General features: G+C 34.8%; 1 protein-coding gene across 1 annotated transcript in view; it reads left to right on the forward strand.

Annotated features, from left to right (window-relative positions):
• LOC111089575 (origin recognition complex subunit 4-like) overlaps positions 1–14246 on the forward strand; it is a gene marked incomplete at its 3' end in the record, with an annotated part of 21406 nt that extends 7160 nt beyond the window's left edge. Inside the window, exon 2 of the mRNA XM_022402340.1 lies at positions 14120–14246. Within this exon, the coding sequence (XP_022258048.1) occupies positions 14120–14246 (127 nt within the window). The remainder of the gene's footprint in view (positions 1–14119) is intronic.
• Between the last annotated feature and the right edge of the window lie 2390 nt (positions 14247–16636).

The following is a 16636-nucleotide window of genomic DNA, read 5'->3' on the forward strand; positions in this document are numbered from 1 at the left end:
CTATATATATATATATATATATATATATATATATATAGGTGTCTTCTTCTCGTCAAAAGCCCACATAGGCCTATTCAATTGCTTTAGAATTTCAGCCGACCTATCTTCTCTATTACAATCACATTAATATTGTGTGTGGGATTCACTTACAATTGTGGCGTGAGCTACCCTAATCATTTGGTCTTTCTTCAAAATATCCTTTCTTCTTCTTATCACCTTTTCTACTGTTAGTCTTACTTTAACATATTAAATGTTAGGCCTATGTCAGTCGTTAGGCCTATCACTTCTGTGGTAGTTAACTTTTCCCTGCCCATAACTTTCTTATGCTATTATCTGTCTGCTGTTTTCATTTGTCTCACACTATTTATATCTTTATCACTTAATTGTCTGGCCTTGTAGACATCTGTATATTCTCAACGTCAATGTATTGCATGCAACGTTTGATAGTCTCAACATCAATGAATTATAAACATAACTTCCTACAATCGTCTGCTTTTAAATCTTAGTATAACAAAAACTAATCAATATTTATATCATGACACTTAAAAATAAATATGATTTCCGCCATAGATTACTAGGTGAGCAAGTTCAGTGGCAATGAAAATTGAACCTGAAACCCAGTTTATGTTATCTTAAAACTGAACAAACTTGAGTTAATTGAAAAATAATGAGATTCTGAGAAATCATAATGGCTGTATTGTGACTACTTGGATAGCTGGAATACTCAAACATAACAATAATGAGAAACTAATTTGTATTATGGGATTATTTTTGTGACATCAGTTGACATAATCAAGTAATTGTCTAGTTCTACTCTACAGTCTTTTATACCCTACCCAATTCCCCTTGGCAATATTTGTCTTGTGATACTCTACCTACGTCAGTGTGCCCTATATCCTGGTACTGTATATAGACACCTCATTCATTTAATGTTATAACTTTTTCTTGACTAAGCCTTTAGACGGGTTTCTCTAAAGAAGTACTGCGATAGTTAACATCCTTGGGTGTGATTTTCATGTCACCCAGGTGATTTCTGTTCAGTATTATTTTAATAAATCTAAAAAAAATAATAATTTTGTTTTAACACACAATTTTCGGGCATGAATTTCCGGGTTACTGTTTCCAGCAGGAAGATTAATCAGACCTACCTTATTCCACCTCTGTTATCTAGCATCTCTCAACAGGTGGGGGAAATCACTTTCAATTGAGGCAGTCAGTTATCTGATTCATTGTGAGATGGAGACATATATTTTATCTGAGGGTGTTTCTCCAGGGGGTTCTGAGGATTCTTTTGCCAATGATCCTGGACATTCTGAAGAGAATTTAAACTCACTTTTTCAGGTGCCTTTGTTTGCTAGGTCAGCTTCTCGCAAGTCCAATTTGGATCAGCCACCTTTTGCTCTCTTTCTTTAGTTAGTCCATCAGGTTTGTGAGGTTCTGAGGCTTTCCCCAGTTGCTTTTGAGTCTACTCCTTCCTTGATGGAGGAAAAGTCTGAAGGTAAATACTTAGTTTTTCCTCCTTCATCTGATATTGCTGTTTATGCAGGGTGGTTTACTGCTCAGTTATGGGAAGGGATAGCTATGTTTTGCCCCCACATTTGTTGGAACAGCATGCTTTGGCTCACAACCTCCAACAGAACATATATTTAGATTCCCAAAACTTGATCCACTTCTAGAAATGTGGTGTTCCAGATTGGAGCCTGTGATCACTTTGAACAGATCACAATTTTCTAAGATTCATCTGAGCCTCACTACAGTTCTGAGATATTTATCTTGTTAAAAACCTCAGCGATTCCCACATCAACTTGATGACGAATTGGGTCCTTTGCTGACTTCTACCTTGGTAAGATTGTCAGCTTCTGCTCTTTGCTGGGGGTCAGGACACATGAGCAGTAGAGCCATGACTTCAAATTCGAGCCAAAGAAAGTCAAAAGGCCAACGACAACATCAATCCATAATTCCAATGCATCTGGAATGCCCACAAATATCAAGGGACGAAGAAAAGGAGACTCGCATAACTCACGGAGGGCAGCAGCACGTAGATGAACACCTTCCAACAAGGCATCTCTACCCAATAAGTCCCAACAACATACAAGACAGGAAAACCAAAGTTCGGCTCCTTGATCTATTGGTACCCAGAATAGATTTTGCCCTTATCCAAGAGGCTCCTTCTCTTGGGCAGACTGTCGCCAGCAGCATCAGTGGCTATCCTATGCTGGTGGGGTCTGTGGGAGCACAGTTACAACATTTTCTGGACATCTGGAATTCCTTCACCACGAATCCATGGTTACTCCAGGTTCTGGCATTAGGTGTGGTCATTCAGTTCACATCTATAACTCCATTATCCTCTCATCCTATGGTATTTCCATCCCAACAGATCTGCAGAGTGAGGATCTTTGTTCCAGGACTATCAGAGAGTTATAGGTCAAGGGGCAGTAGAGAGAGAGTCGGTCCCGTTTCTCCGGGAATTATTCCCATATATTTGTTGTGCCCAAGAAGAGGGAGATTGGCATCAGATCATTGATTTTTCTCATCTCAACCAATTCTTAGATCTTCCCATGTTCATGATGGAGTCCTTTCTCAACCTACACTGGCATTTTTCACTAGGTCTCTGGATGACATAGTTCGATGTTGTCAATGCCTATCTCTGCATTTCCATAGCGGAGTCATACCGCTGCTATCTATGTTTTGTGCACAAGGGTCAGGTTCTGCAGTTCAAGACTCTGCCCTTTGGCCTAGCATCTGCACCATATGAGCTTTTATTCGTCATCTTCATTCTTTGGGCCTGTGCACACACCATTGTATGGATGACTGGTTACTTTTGGCACTCTCTCGTCAGTTGGTGGAAACAGCACATCCAGATTCTTCTTTCAGAAGCCACCAAGGATGGTTTTCTTCTTAGAGCTGAAAAATCCTTTCTTATGCTGACTTAATACATTGTCCATATGGGTGTTTTACTTAAGTCGGGCTCAGCTGACTCTCATCCACCTCCAGACTATGGAAGGGGTACTCATTTCTCTTACTGCATGGATGGTTGGTTCTCTCTTTTGAGGATGTGAGCATCTCTCGAATCTCTAATTCCTTTGAGACAAGAACACATGTGATCACTTCAGTGGTCCCTGCTTGACCAATGGATCATGAACTGTGATCCATTGGATCATCCAATTTCCTTATTCAGGAGCAACATCTTAGATCTCGAGTGGTGGTTGGATCACTACAATATACCACCCTCTCATCCCAAGATTCATCTCTACACTCACAGATGCCTCACTTCCGGGATGGGATGCATATATTAATGGGTCTATGGATGGATGACGAATCTTCCTTCCACATCAATATTATAGAATTTCTTGATATCTAATGAAGAAGGCTGAAGGTCTTGCTCTATTGAAGGGAAAAATCATTATGATTCATTCTGACAATTCCATGGTGGTATTTTACCTTTCCCGTCAAGTGGCATGCGTTCTTGGTACCATTGTTTTCAAACTTTCGATATTCTTTACTGGGCTCACTCCCATCATATCAGCCTCCTAGCTTGCCATGTTCCAGGGGTGATGAATTTAATAGCAGATCATCATGCTCAGAGGATTTACTCTCAGTTCGGGACTCTGATGATCGATGCATTTGCCACTTATTGGAACTCTCAACTACAGGTGTTTTGGTCACCGGTACCTCATCTACAGGCTTTGGCAATAGATGCATTCAGTCAAGACTGGATGGGATTACACCTCTATGCCTTCCCCCCGATTTGTCTGAAAACTATAGTTCTGGCCATGGTTTGATCCACTGCTTGTTGAGTGCTGTTGGTAGCCCCATATTGGCCAGCCCAACCATGCTTTCCTCTTATTCTGTATTTTCAAGAGTGTCCACCTCTACCACTTTCTTTTTGACCATCTCTGTTGAGGCAATCTTGATCCGACATTCTACACCAAGACATTTTGAAGCTCAAAATTCATACATGGAAGTTATGCAGTCCTTTAACTTCTAAAGTTGTCTTGTATTTGTCTCAATCTCTCCATAGACCCAAAATGGCTATTTATCAACAGAAATGGTACACTTATCACCAGTGGTGTCTCACAAGGATATTGAACCCACTTTACCCAAATGTGCCAACCATATCTCATTTTTTGACCTAGCTTTTTGACACCTCTGTCTACTATCGCATTATATAAGGCAGCTTTATTGACTATTTTTCGGTATTCTAAACATTGGAAATTACTTGAGTACCCAGTGCTATCTGGCCTTTTCAATTACCTAACTGGTATATTAAGGTTGTATTACCTGCTTTGTCTCGACATCCATTCCAGCCTTTAGCCTCGTGTACTATGTATCACTTTACCCTTAAAGCATATTTTTTATTGCTACTGGCCTATGGACGTCATAGGTTGGAGTTGTTTGAACTGCATGTGCATGGGACTCTTTATCACTCTACTTATGTCCTGCTATACCCAGATAGGTCCTTCCTTCCTAAGATTCTGGCAGCCAGATAAATCTTACTCACCAATTCAGCTATTTGCCAGCTATTTCTCACCTCTACAGCTGCTTGGACTCTGATTGTTTATGTCTTGTCAAGGCCCTGAGGTGTTATGCGGCTTGCACTAACTCCGTTTGAAGTGCTAGAAATTGACTTTTTATTCATTATTTATCCCTGATTACTTTGATGAGGCAGGTTTGCAAGTTGATCCATGTTACTTATTCTGGACTATCTTTACAGGCGAGGAAACTTTTGTGAGTCATGTCTCATCAGATTCATCAAACTTGTATGTCTTTAGCTGCCCGATTAAATTATCCACTTCTGCTAGAGAGGTATTTTTTTTTACTCCCCTTCTCTCTTTACTTTTCAGGAACCCTTACCACTTTTTTTTTTTCACTTAATCCCACTCTGTGACGAGTGTTGCCAAGGCAGATGTGCTTTTATTAATCCTATTCCACACTTGCAACCACTATTTCACTATACTTACTACCAGTTACAACAGGCTCTATAGAAATGAGGTGTTCCATAAGGCTACTGAGGAGCTCAGCAGGTGGTGTCACTCATGGACTATCATGAGTAAAGCTAAAGGGGATCCTGCCCATATTTGCTGATCATCGGTTTGAATAAATCAGGGTTGGTTTGCTTTTTAAAGTTTAGGGAACTTGGTTCACCTATTGCACTGTTTCCAGAGTGCTATTCTTCAGGACTCTCCAACGTGCATTACCCCTCAGATTCTACTAGTGGAGCTGGGGAGTCCAACCACTAGGGTGGTAGACAGAGGCTTTTCCTCCAGTGTTAGAGTGAATTCCTCCACTCTTGGAGAAGAGGGTGAGGTTGAGGGCCCTCTTACCTGGGTCCCTGGAATTTTTTTTTTTCATTGTTGGTAGGAGCGGCACTAGCCTATTGGGGAGCCTACTCATAATACTGGTTCAGATTTTATGATCGGATATTTGGTTGGGGTGTGTATGGCCCTTCTTTTTGATCAATATCAGTTCAGTACATTGTTCATGGAAAGAGTTCCAATATCTCTTCATAATTCCAAATGTGGAGTGGTCCCATCTTGAGTCTTTAGTTGAACACAGTTGTTCCACATTCTCCCCATAATTCCAGGGACAAGTGGAAGGCTCCTTGCCCACTTGGTTGGGAAGTGAGGATGAATGTTCATAATTCCAGACTGGATGAGTTATGTTCGTTTGGTTAAATTAGGCATAGATGATCCTGTCATTTGAAGCCTGGGGTGTTGCCTTTCAGGTGGAGGAGAAGCTTTGTCCACTTTGGTGTTGCTTACTATCTTGTTATGATTTCAGTGGTGCCAAATGCATCACTCTATGGCTACAGTAGTAGAACCATCTGGTTGGGGCTGGCCTATAATGATGATCACTCATGTACAATTCCATCCTTGCTACAAGAACTAAGATCAGAGTGAAGAGCATACCTGTTCTGGATGTAGTACAGTTCCCCTACTCGGGTGTACCACTCTTATCTTGGTACATCTATGATCTATGCAGATGCTTTCTGTATGGATAATGCTCTCACCAGCCACTCCACCTTCTCAATGTGGGATTCTAGCTATAAGTGGGAGCGGAGGTATGTATGTTTTGGAAGTTAAAAGATCTGAAATTGAAAATATATTTCCAATAATACTTACCTTCTTCCACACTCTTCTGCTCTACTAAGAGCTGGTGTTAGAGACCGGGATGGAGTCATTCTCGAAAAAGTGATAACATTATCTGAATGAGGTGCTTATATATAGTACCAGGATAGATGCCACATCGATGTAGGTGTAGAGTACCACAAGACAAATATTGCCAAAGGGCAAATGAGTGAGGTATAAAAGACTGGAGAAAATGAGAAAAATCAGACCAATGTTTAAATAGGCAAAGGAAGAAACTCTAGAGCTTGAGTAATAGCTATAAGTGTGAGGGGAGGTAAGTATTATTGGAAATACATTTTCAATTTTGGAAAATCTTAACTTATAGACCTAATACCAGTAATTTAACACGTCAATTAAAGAAATAATGTTTTTCGAAAAGCATAGAAATTGTACTAGTAGTAATGCCATTTACCCTGATGAGATTTACAAAAAGACTATGTAATGAATTGGTGGTGGTTTAACTGAAATTATCTTAAAGATTTTAGAAATGGAATATATCTTATCATTGGAAAGTAGCCAATATGATACCTTTTTAAAAAAAGGAGGCAAGGAAAATCTCAGTTTAATATGGCACTCACTGACGTATGTTATTGGCGAGTTGCTGGAATTTATTATTGGGAATCTCTTGGAAAAATACTTTGAAGATAAATTAATTCTATAGAAAATTAGCTTGAACATTAAGAAATGTATGGTGATTCTGTTAGGGTGGGAAAATTTTCAATACTTTTTTTATTTGTGTGTGGGAAAAATATTAGTGTTGAGGAGAATGAGAAGATTGGATGTGATGATTAGTAAAAACCTCAATCGTTCAGCTGAATGTTTGGAACTGGTGAAAAGAGTATAGTGAGGTTTTTGTTTCGTTTATGGGAAAGCTATCTGACACTGTCCTTACTTTTGAACTGCCAACCAGAGGGAAAGCAGTTGGCCAGCAGCACCCACTGTAAAAGCTTGAGCTACTTGTTTTTTACCAACAAATAGTAGTATTGACCATCACATTATAATGCCTCCACTTCTGAAAAGGGGCATGTTTGGTGTTTTGTTTTGATAGAACTACAGATTGTGAGTCAAGTACCTTAGCCAGCAGGCCATATCAGGCCACAGATAGGATCTGGGATCTACAACATCTACATAAATAGTAAGCTTAGAAGTAAGAAAGCTATCATCACATTTTACAAAACTTTTGTGAGGCCTTATTTGTAGTATTGTGTTCAGCTTTGATCCCTTTATTATTGAGAAAATATTGATTTACTTAAAGTATTAGAGAGATGTTACTGAAAGTATTTCTGGTTTAAATTGAAACATTTAAACTATGAAGATAGGCTTGAAGATGTGAACTTGAGGCTTTCTGGGGTGTAGAAAGCCTTAAAGGTGACCTGTTTCTGGTGGTTAAAATTGCTAGTAGCTGGAATAAGCTGCCCATGGAAGGTTTGTAGCACTGGTGAAAGGAGAAGGTTGGGGATTAAAAATAAAAAGGGAAAAAAAGCTTGAGAAGCTCTTATCCAGGATACTTATTAAGCCTAATGTTTCACAATTATAATGGCATAGCCAACTGGTCTGGTTTTACCAGATGAAAAACTTGGAAAAGATGTATCCAGATGGTACGAGATAATGCTCAGTGTATTATATATGCCATTTATTGAGTGTATACTTGCCACTTTGACATCAAAATGACCAATTTATGCAATTAACAAAAAGTTTTTAATGTAGTGACCAGTATTTGCTGTTAAGAGATTACTTATTCCTTACATTATCAGTGACTTAAAAATCAGACAGATACAAGTGTGCATGGTGAATGCCATGAATGAGTACATACAGACATTAACTCCTATGTGTATGCATAGGAGGTGTCAAGGTATACAAGCTACAGTGTTTTGCAGAGTTATGTTAAAAATTTAGTTAAAAAAGCATTATTATCAATTTATGTCAATGAACTTGGCGTCAAACATAGTTAATAAATTAGAGTTTTACATAATTTCTTAATTTCTATGTATTATGTGATACTCATTTCCTCCAAATTGTCCATGTAAACATCCTTTCTACTCATATTTCTGCTTCTGAATTTTGATACAAATTACAGACTTGAAGTATTGAGGTTTTGTATGTGACATCACGAGCTGGGAAATCCAATAGTTTTGGCCATTTTGGATGTCAAGCTACCACGCGTCTACTCCTGGCTTGGCAGTGTGAACTTAACTTTGCTTATCTTAAATGACTTAATACCTTAGCTTCATCAGGTACCATCATGGAAATTGCTTGTTGTGCTGTTGGATGTAGCAATAGACAGGGACAAAAGCTCAGTCTTACTTTCTGTCATTTTCCAATAGACTGATGGATTTCAGCTGTCAATCGGAAAGACTGTGAACCATCAGACTACAGCTGTTTGTGTAGTTAACATTTTATAGCAGGTATGAATGCTACTTTGTCAATAGTATATAAATAGTTATCAGATAAATGTGTCCTTTTATACTATGGGATAAAAAATGTAAATGATTATCCAGCCTTAAAGCCAGGTAAAAATTTTGATAACATGACAGTATTTGCCTGCATTATTGCTCAAAATGACACACAAAACACAATAAACAAACTTGTCAGAAGCCTTGCCTCTACCTTGTGACTTGGTTCAAACATGGATTAGAAATCTCATGGTCATTTAACTTTGATACTTGAGTAATAATTTGATATATTTTCATATATACATGGTTCAGGCATGGAATAAATTTTATCACAATTTTTTTTCAGTAGTATCTAAATGACATTTCAATGATAGAATTTTCCTACAATTCTGGATATTTTACCATATGAGCCAAACAGATAAGAAATAGTTTCACTTTAATTCAGTTCTTCATGAATAATTATTTTTTGCATCATAATATTAATAGTCTCAGACAGGCTGCCAACACATATAATTTTGTTGATTAAATTTCCAGGTGCCAAGCGTAATTCACCCACTCTCCCCTGTCTATATTCCTACTGTGTTTTCTCATATCATGTCACCCCAGAAGACATGAGAAGCAAAGAATATGGCCAAATTTCATATATGCCAGGCAATGATGTAAGGAAGAGGACAACAGACAAGAGGCAGCAAAGACCCTTGTTGGTGTTTCAAGCATTGTAGAATATGCATATATTGAAGAAAATCAACTTGCCACTGGTGAAGAGCAGCATGCTGACTGACAGCATTCAGCTAAAAGCCAAGAAACAGAAGAAATTTTGGCTCATGTCAAACAGACATGACTGTTAATGGCATTGCTTTGCTAAAGATAAGTGTCAGTGCCTTCGCAATGAAAACATCAAGCCCAAGAAAAGGTTTGATCCACTTGACATGAAATAGGATGCATTGCATGGAAATGATGAGAAAGTTAAGTCTTTTACTGGTTTGCACAACTTTCAATCAATGATGGGAAGTTTTAATGCAATTTGAGGGTGCTTAAAGAATACTTTAAGCTTGGGAGCAGTTCAGCAATTTATGTTGGTATGTGTATGACTCAGACTGAATTTAACTGTTCAATTTTTAGGTTGATATTCTTAATGAACGCTTGGTACCTTCTTTTGTTGTCTGGCTAGAAAGAGAGGATATCAGTACCTCTTTACCTATGTGTTTTTCAAACATTTTCCCAAATGTGTCAGCATAATTGACTATTTTGAGATTTTTATTGAGAAACCTAAAGATTTCAAAGCAAAGGAACAGACCTATTCACAGTACAAATCTCACAACACCATGAAATATTTAATTGGTATAATAACTCATGGAGCCATTTCATTCATTTTAAAAGGTTTGGGTGGCAGAACAACAAATCAACACATAATAGCTAATAGTGGATTTTAGATTAATTAGTCCCAGATGACCTCATTCTTGCTGACCGTGGTTTTACAATACAGGATCAAGTCGGTCTTTATTGTGTAAAAATGGAGATACCCGCATTCACAATAGGCAAGAAACAGTTGGGTGCAATAGAACTAGAAGACACCAGAGAACTTGCTGCTGTTCCTAATCACATGGAACTTTAATTGGTGTTGCTAGACAAAAGTATACAATGTTACATGGAACTGTACCAATTATGTTATTTCAAAATGATGAGGATACAAATTACACCACTCTTGATAAAATTGCTTGTGTAGTATGTGCCTTAACCAACTTGGTTCACTCAGTTGTGCCTTTTTAATGATATTGTCTTGTTGCAGTGTAACACATGGAACAAACATATAACATCTATAGCTTTTAATAGGAATATTTATTAAAATATTTCACATCTAGAGTATCATAAGAATCGGAGATCTACAAGTCCATGTGTATATAATATCTAACAAAGTTGCTGAATCATTCAGTAACTTTGACAAGTTGGGACATTAAGGTAGTACAGGATTAAATGTATTGTCATGGCTATAATATACATGTCTGCAATTTTAATAATATTAATCTGTTCATTTTACAATTCATACCTTTCTATCACTAGAATAGTGGTGGATATGTATTTTACGAAAATGTACGACTAAGTCTAACATGGTTTATGAGGTTATATAACAATGACATTAAAATTACATTCCTGATTTAATGTTCTTATATGGATAATGTTTAAATAAATTTATTTTTAAAAATGGTGTCCATATTCTTGTCTCCTGTATTATGTTAAAGAAATTTGTTTCTAACAGATAAGAATAGTGTAAATTATTGCAAGTGGGGTTATATGTGATATTTACCTTAAAAATATTTTTCTTTCCAGCTTCAATTATTCTACAATCTGAGCATAACCATTTTCATTTAGGTTTGTTTTTCAAGCCAAGACACTTCAAATAAAAACATTTAATTTTATATATGTCATACTGACATCCAAGCATGTCAGGTGCTTGCTCAGCAGCCCGGGAGTAACACCATGTAGGTTTAGTTTGACTAGTGCTAGGAGTAGGAATGAGCTCTTGCTGGACATCCATAACTGTGAATTTCTTACACAATAACTCTGGTAACACACCAAGTTTGAAGAAAATCTTTACATTTTCCAGAGCATTTTCAAACATTTCATGATCAGGCAATATCCTCCGGACAAAAAAAATCAGATTTATTGGTCCAAATTACAATATCACAGTACATTTTACCTGTGGCACAGCTGAACTTGGACCCGGTATGTGTAAGCATGGTCTTTGTTTAATTTCATTATACCATCAACAATTTGCAAGCAAAACTGCTTATTCTGGGCAGCTTCCCTTGCACAATACGAACACTTGATTTCAAGTAAGCCTTCACCACAACAAGAACAGGACACAAGCCTATCTGAAGATACTCCTAGGAATGGGTGTTCAGGGTTAATATGAAGATTTCAATATTCCACCTGAAAGTCCTGATGCTGGGCTTGTGAAAGAATTACATAGGTCTGGTTTGCCAGCTCCTCATGTTCACATCCCCATCTAAGTCAATGAGACATAAGGACAGGATAGATGAGGTGAATGACACTTTAACCCATCTAGGGTCATATTTGTCATACAAATTTATTCATCTGTAAAATTTATTATGAGATATATTTAGACCTTGTTAATATGGTACATAACAGCAAGAAACTTAGCCCTTCATTCCTATGGTTAAAAGCAGCTGCAGATTTACAATATGACTTTATTAAAAAATTTACCATATATTATAATAATATTGTGATGAAATATCATTTTTATACGATATTAATATGATGTCTACCAAAACATAGTTCAGAAAATTTATCATTAAGAAAATATCAACCTTCTTCTAGCTTCAATATACTATTCTTCTATGGTCATATAAAATGGTTATAATGGACCCAATGTAAGGAGAAAAATTGCATATGATAACTTAAGTTTGATCTTGTAACACCAAGTACTAAGAGAATAATGTCACAAATCCCATACATTCTAATAGAACCAAAGCTCCTATTAATTAATCCACACTTTACTGTTAGATGCTATGCCATGGTGACATTTACCTTCAGAATGACCAATGATACACCTATCACATGTCATCATGTACCATTACAAAATTTAAAATATTATGCTGATATGATTATGTTTGCCAAAAAAAATAGGAGAATTGTTACTTTAAAATGTATTTTTATCAGATCTTGTTGCTTGTGTTGAAAACTTGCACATGTCAGGGTAGCATACCTGCCTGATAAGAGATTTTCATGGATTGCCTGGATCTGTCCTGGCAGCAGCCTTGAACTGTGAAGCAGCGATTCTTCCAGCCTTCATTTCAAACCACAACTTTGATTTAGACTCAATTGCTGAAATCTATGTGAAAAGTTCTTATTAGAAGGTGGGAAATATGAACTGTGTGTAAAAATCTATTGTAATTTTTTTAATGAAGAGAGCACTTATTGAGTTATTTATATAAAGTGTCTAAAGAGCATAAGTCCTGCTTTTCTATTAATTTTTATTTTATATTATAATAAGTGACACCAGTTGTTAACTGTTCTGGTTCCATCTTGATTTCAGTCATCACTATCACACTCATTCATAAGATTTGGGTAGTTTAAAATTAAATTGATATTTTTACTTTCATGATAATTTTTATGCAATTGGCTCTAGGCTAGGTTAATCCATTCTGCTCTTTACTTGAGCTTATTATACCAACATTCACTACACCTCTAAGGTGACAATGTATATTATAGATCATTACCAAAAAGGGAGCGTGGAAGTATTCTGGACAATATAACTTCCCATAATAGTTAAAAACCACCGTATAACATACCACGATAGTTAAAACACACTATAACATCTCGTAATAGTTTTGTTGCTAAGTGACGATATATATATATATATATATTGTTGAGCATTCCCAAAAAAAGGAGTGTGAAAGCATTCCAGACAGCATAACATCCCATTATTGGTGTATTCATAGAATAATTAGTGGTAAAAATCAGTTGGATTAACAGCTTCTAATTTATAGAAAATAGCTTAATTCAGAAATTATTTAAATTTAAAATTGAATCTATTTTTACTTTCATGATAAATTTTATGCATTTGGCTCTAGGCTATGTGATCCCAAACTATGTCTTTACATTAGGCTTATTATATCAACATTTACTACACTTCTAAGGCAACAATGTATATTGTAGATCATTACCAAAAAAGGACTATGAGGGGGGGGGGTGCCATGAAACCTTATAAATGTTATGTCTTTCTGTTATCCAGTCTTTTTTTTCTTATGTCCACCACTAATGCACCAGCTTCATGTTAAATAAATGGTCAGCATACAGTTATATACTTTTCTAAATTTTTAAATTTGTATTATTGTTTGCCATGATGAGAACATAGTTTAGTGATTAGAATTTTCTTGAAATTTTAAGATATGATTTGGGTGATATAAAATGCTAGTTTGGTTAGAGTTAGTTGCCGTTTGACTAGTGAGTTTGTTAAGGTGATTGATTTATTAATGAGTTGACAAATATGTTAGTTTATTTGCTATTTCAATTTTTGTTTCAAAGAAGAAATAAACATGTGAGAAGATTAGCAAGTTATTTGTGAAGTAATGTCATTAATTTGTGAATCTAAGGAATTGTAGATCTTGTATTCAAAGAAATAAAACATTTGTTTTTCCATTAATTGAACTGGACTTTGCATTATATTTTTCTGAAAAATGAACAAGAATCAGCCCAACAACAGTAAATCTTTTACAAGATATCTTTGAACAGAGAAACATTTGCTTTTTAAAATTTAAAACACCTCACAAAATTTCATGTTTTGGTAAATCTTTAAACAATTTGTCAAGAACTATTCTTTATATACTACATGTATAATAATAGAACTGTAAAGCATACCATGTTGGAAACAAATATTTAATGATATTGTACCTTAAGGTGGCAATAGCATGTTTGCACTTGGATAAATCAACATTAAATTATCTTGCCACTTTGATGATTTGATGGACAGGTTGTAATTTAGCAATTAGTAATTGATTTGTTTTTAATCTTTATTAAATTTTTGCTTCTTAATAAATGCTAGCTAACTATTAGTTGGATTTGATATGTTTTTAGGCATCTTGAAGATTTATTATGGAGAACAGTTACTTTGGGTGAAAGCAATTCATTGCTTATTATTGGTCCTCGGGGATGTGGAAAATCATCAGTAAGTTATAAAAATATTTTGGAATTTAGGCTGTTTGTATGTATTTGTGCATAGCATTGGATTTATTTGTAAATGTGATTTCCTTTCTTTTGTTGTTTCAGAATATAGAATTTTCTTTAGGATTCCTTTATATGATTATTAAAATACCATATTGTTAACCTTTGTTATTTGTTACTATTTTTTGTGTAAATGATAATTGAAATATTTTTTCGAATTATTTGAACTTTCTGAAGATTCAATATTAGTAGGGAGTGAATTAAGTAAAAATGAAATAGTTATTTTTCAATAATGAGAATTATTTTGATCTAAATTCATAAAATTTACTGTAAAAAGAAAAGATTTTAGTGACTTGCAATACTTTTTTTCAACAAATATTCACTTAGGTTAATTTGTCATCTACAAAGTGTAGAGAGAAAACAATTATACATACAATTGTTAAGAAATCATTTAAAGCTATAACATGTATATCATATTCTTTTAACTTTTTTTTTTTTAAGTTCTAGTTAGAGGGTTGTATGATTTGTTTTCATTTGACTTTTAAAGTGTAACAGAGGTTTGTGAATGATCTAGCTGTTAGCCTGTATCATTTTAATACTCACTAATAATACAATGAAATAGCTTATGTGAAATGCGATTTACAATTCTCTTTATGATAAACTCACAATTTTATAGAATATTTAAAATTTTCCTTTGGTAGATTTGTTTTAGATTGTTTTGATTTTGTTGATTTTCTTTGTAAAAAATATTTTTTGGATTGCGCTATCATTTTATGGATTAGTTAATGTTATTACAAGCTCTCCCATTGTCAATCCACTTGGGTCTTTTTTAACTGCAATGAGATGCTATCCTAAAAAAATTGTAGTTACAATTTTAGAATGCTTACTTTGAAAATTATTTTTAACTCACTAAGACACTTTCATTTTTGACACCAACTTGTTTGCATTGCAAAACTTCTTTCTGCAATATTATGGAATTATTATAAAGGTTTAAGTAAATTATATGCTTATAGGTCTAGAACTTTAGTGTATAAGTAATTTTTGTTCTAAATCACTAAATTGTTCTCAAATACTGGATTCTTTTAGCTTTTACATACACCTTACTATTGCTTAACTGTATTTGCTTGCTATTAACAATGAAGTAACATTAACTGAGGCAGAAAATTGTTAAAACTTTTGAAGTGTACAAAGTTTTGATAACTTAAAATAATTGATTTCCCATAGCTTGTCAAACTTTTTAACACGTGTTCTTTCATACCATAGCTATTGAAGTTTCATTTATTAATAAACTGTTTTTTTATTGCAAATAACTTGAAACATTATTGAGGTATAAAGAGTAGATTTTAGATTAAAAAAAATTAACAGGTCACTTGTGGTAAATTCTACAGAAATCCTTACTGAAGATTTCTTTCTTCCAGTTGTTAAAACAGATCAAATATTTAAAAATTAAATCATGCATAGTTTGAGTAAAGCTCTATTCATACTTTATGTATTTAAATTAAATCTTTACCTGATCTTCTAATATTAGAAAATACTTACCAAACATATTGTAATATCCTTATGCTAAAACATTTGCTTATGTTGTTATCTCTTGTTATGTGAAATATAATATAATATATGGTTTGTCTAAGGTTTTACACATTTAGATATTTTTCCTTCATTTTTCTCTAGTTCCCCAGCAACTCTATAAGAAAAATTTACATTATAGTAACCAAAGTGTATAACTTTTATCAAGATTAAAAAGCATATAGTGCAAATCTCACTGTAAAACTTAATCTTTAGAACAGCTTGAAATACCCATTTAAAAAAAAATATTCAAACTTAACCAGTTAACTGTTTTCCATTTATATAGAGGACCTAGCATAGAACCCTGAGGTACTCCATATGGAACGTTAATCCACTGTGACTTTACCTCCATTTATAACAACCTTATGCTTTCTACTGTCCAACCAACTCTCAATTGAATTGGATTGTTTTTTATCTTCTTATATAAAATCTTCCAAAGAAATCTATTATGAAGCATTTTATTAATTAATTTTCCCCAAATTTTTTCAAACTAATTGCAAACTAATTTTGCCATTACAATTCTAGACAATAATTTATATGTTTTGGAGAAATTGTCTCTCAGAAATTAACTTTGGTTGCAAAAGTTCAGGTGTTGCATGATATTCGGGGTTTTTGTGTGCAGGATCTGGCATGTGTTCAAATTGTGAGTTGGCCTGTTCAAGCCTAGCCTTGCCTCTTTTATTTTGAGTTGTTGAGACAGGAATATAAAATATTTGTAGCTTGGTTAATTTTATATGATTAGTGATTAAAAACATTGTATACTAAAACACTGAAAATACACATTAAGATTTCTTAAAGATTTCACTCAAATTCAGTTGTCCTCCACTGTTCTGTGCTGCACAGCAGGCATCCTTTAACCACAGA

Source organism: Limulus polyphemus, unplaced genomic scaffold (genome assembly GCF_000517525.1).
Source record: "Limulus polyphemus unplaced genomic scaffold, Limulus_polyphemus-2.1.2 Scaffold6672, whole genome shotgun sequence".
Classification (NCBI taxonomy): domain Eukaryota; kingdom Metazoa; phylum Arthropoda; class Merostomata; order Xiphosura; family Limulidae; genus Limulus; species Limulus polyphemus.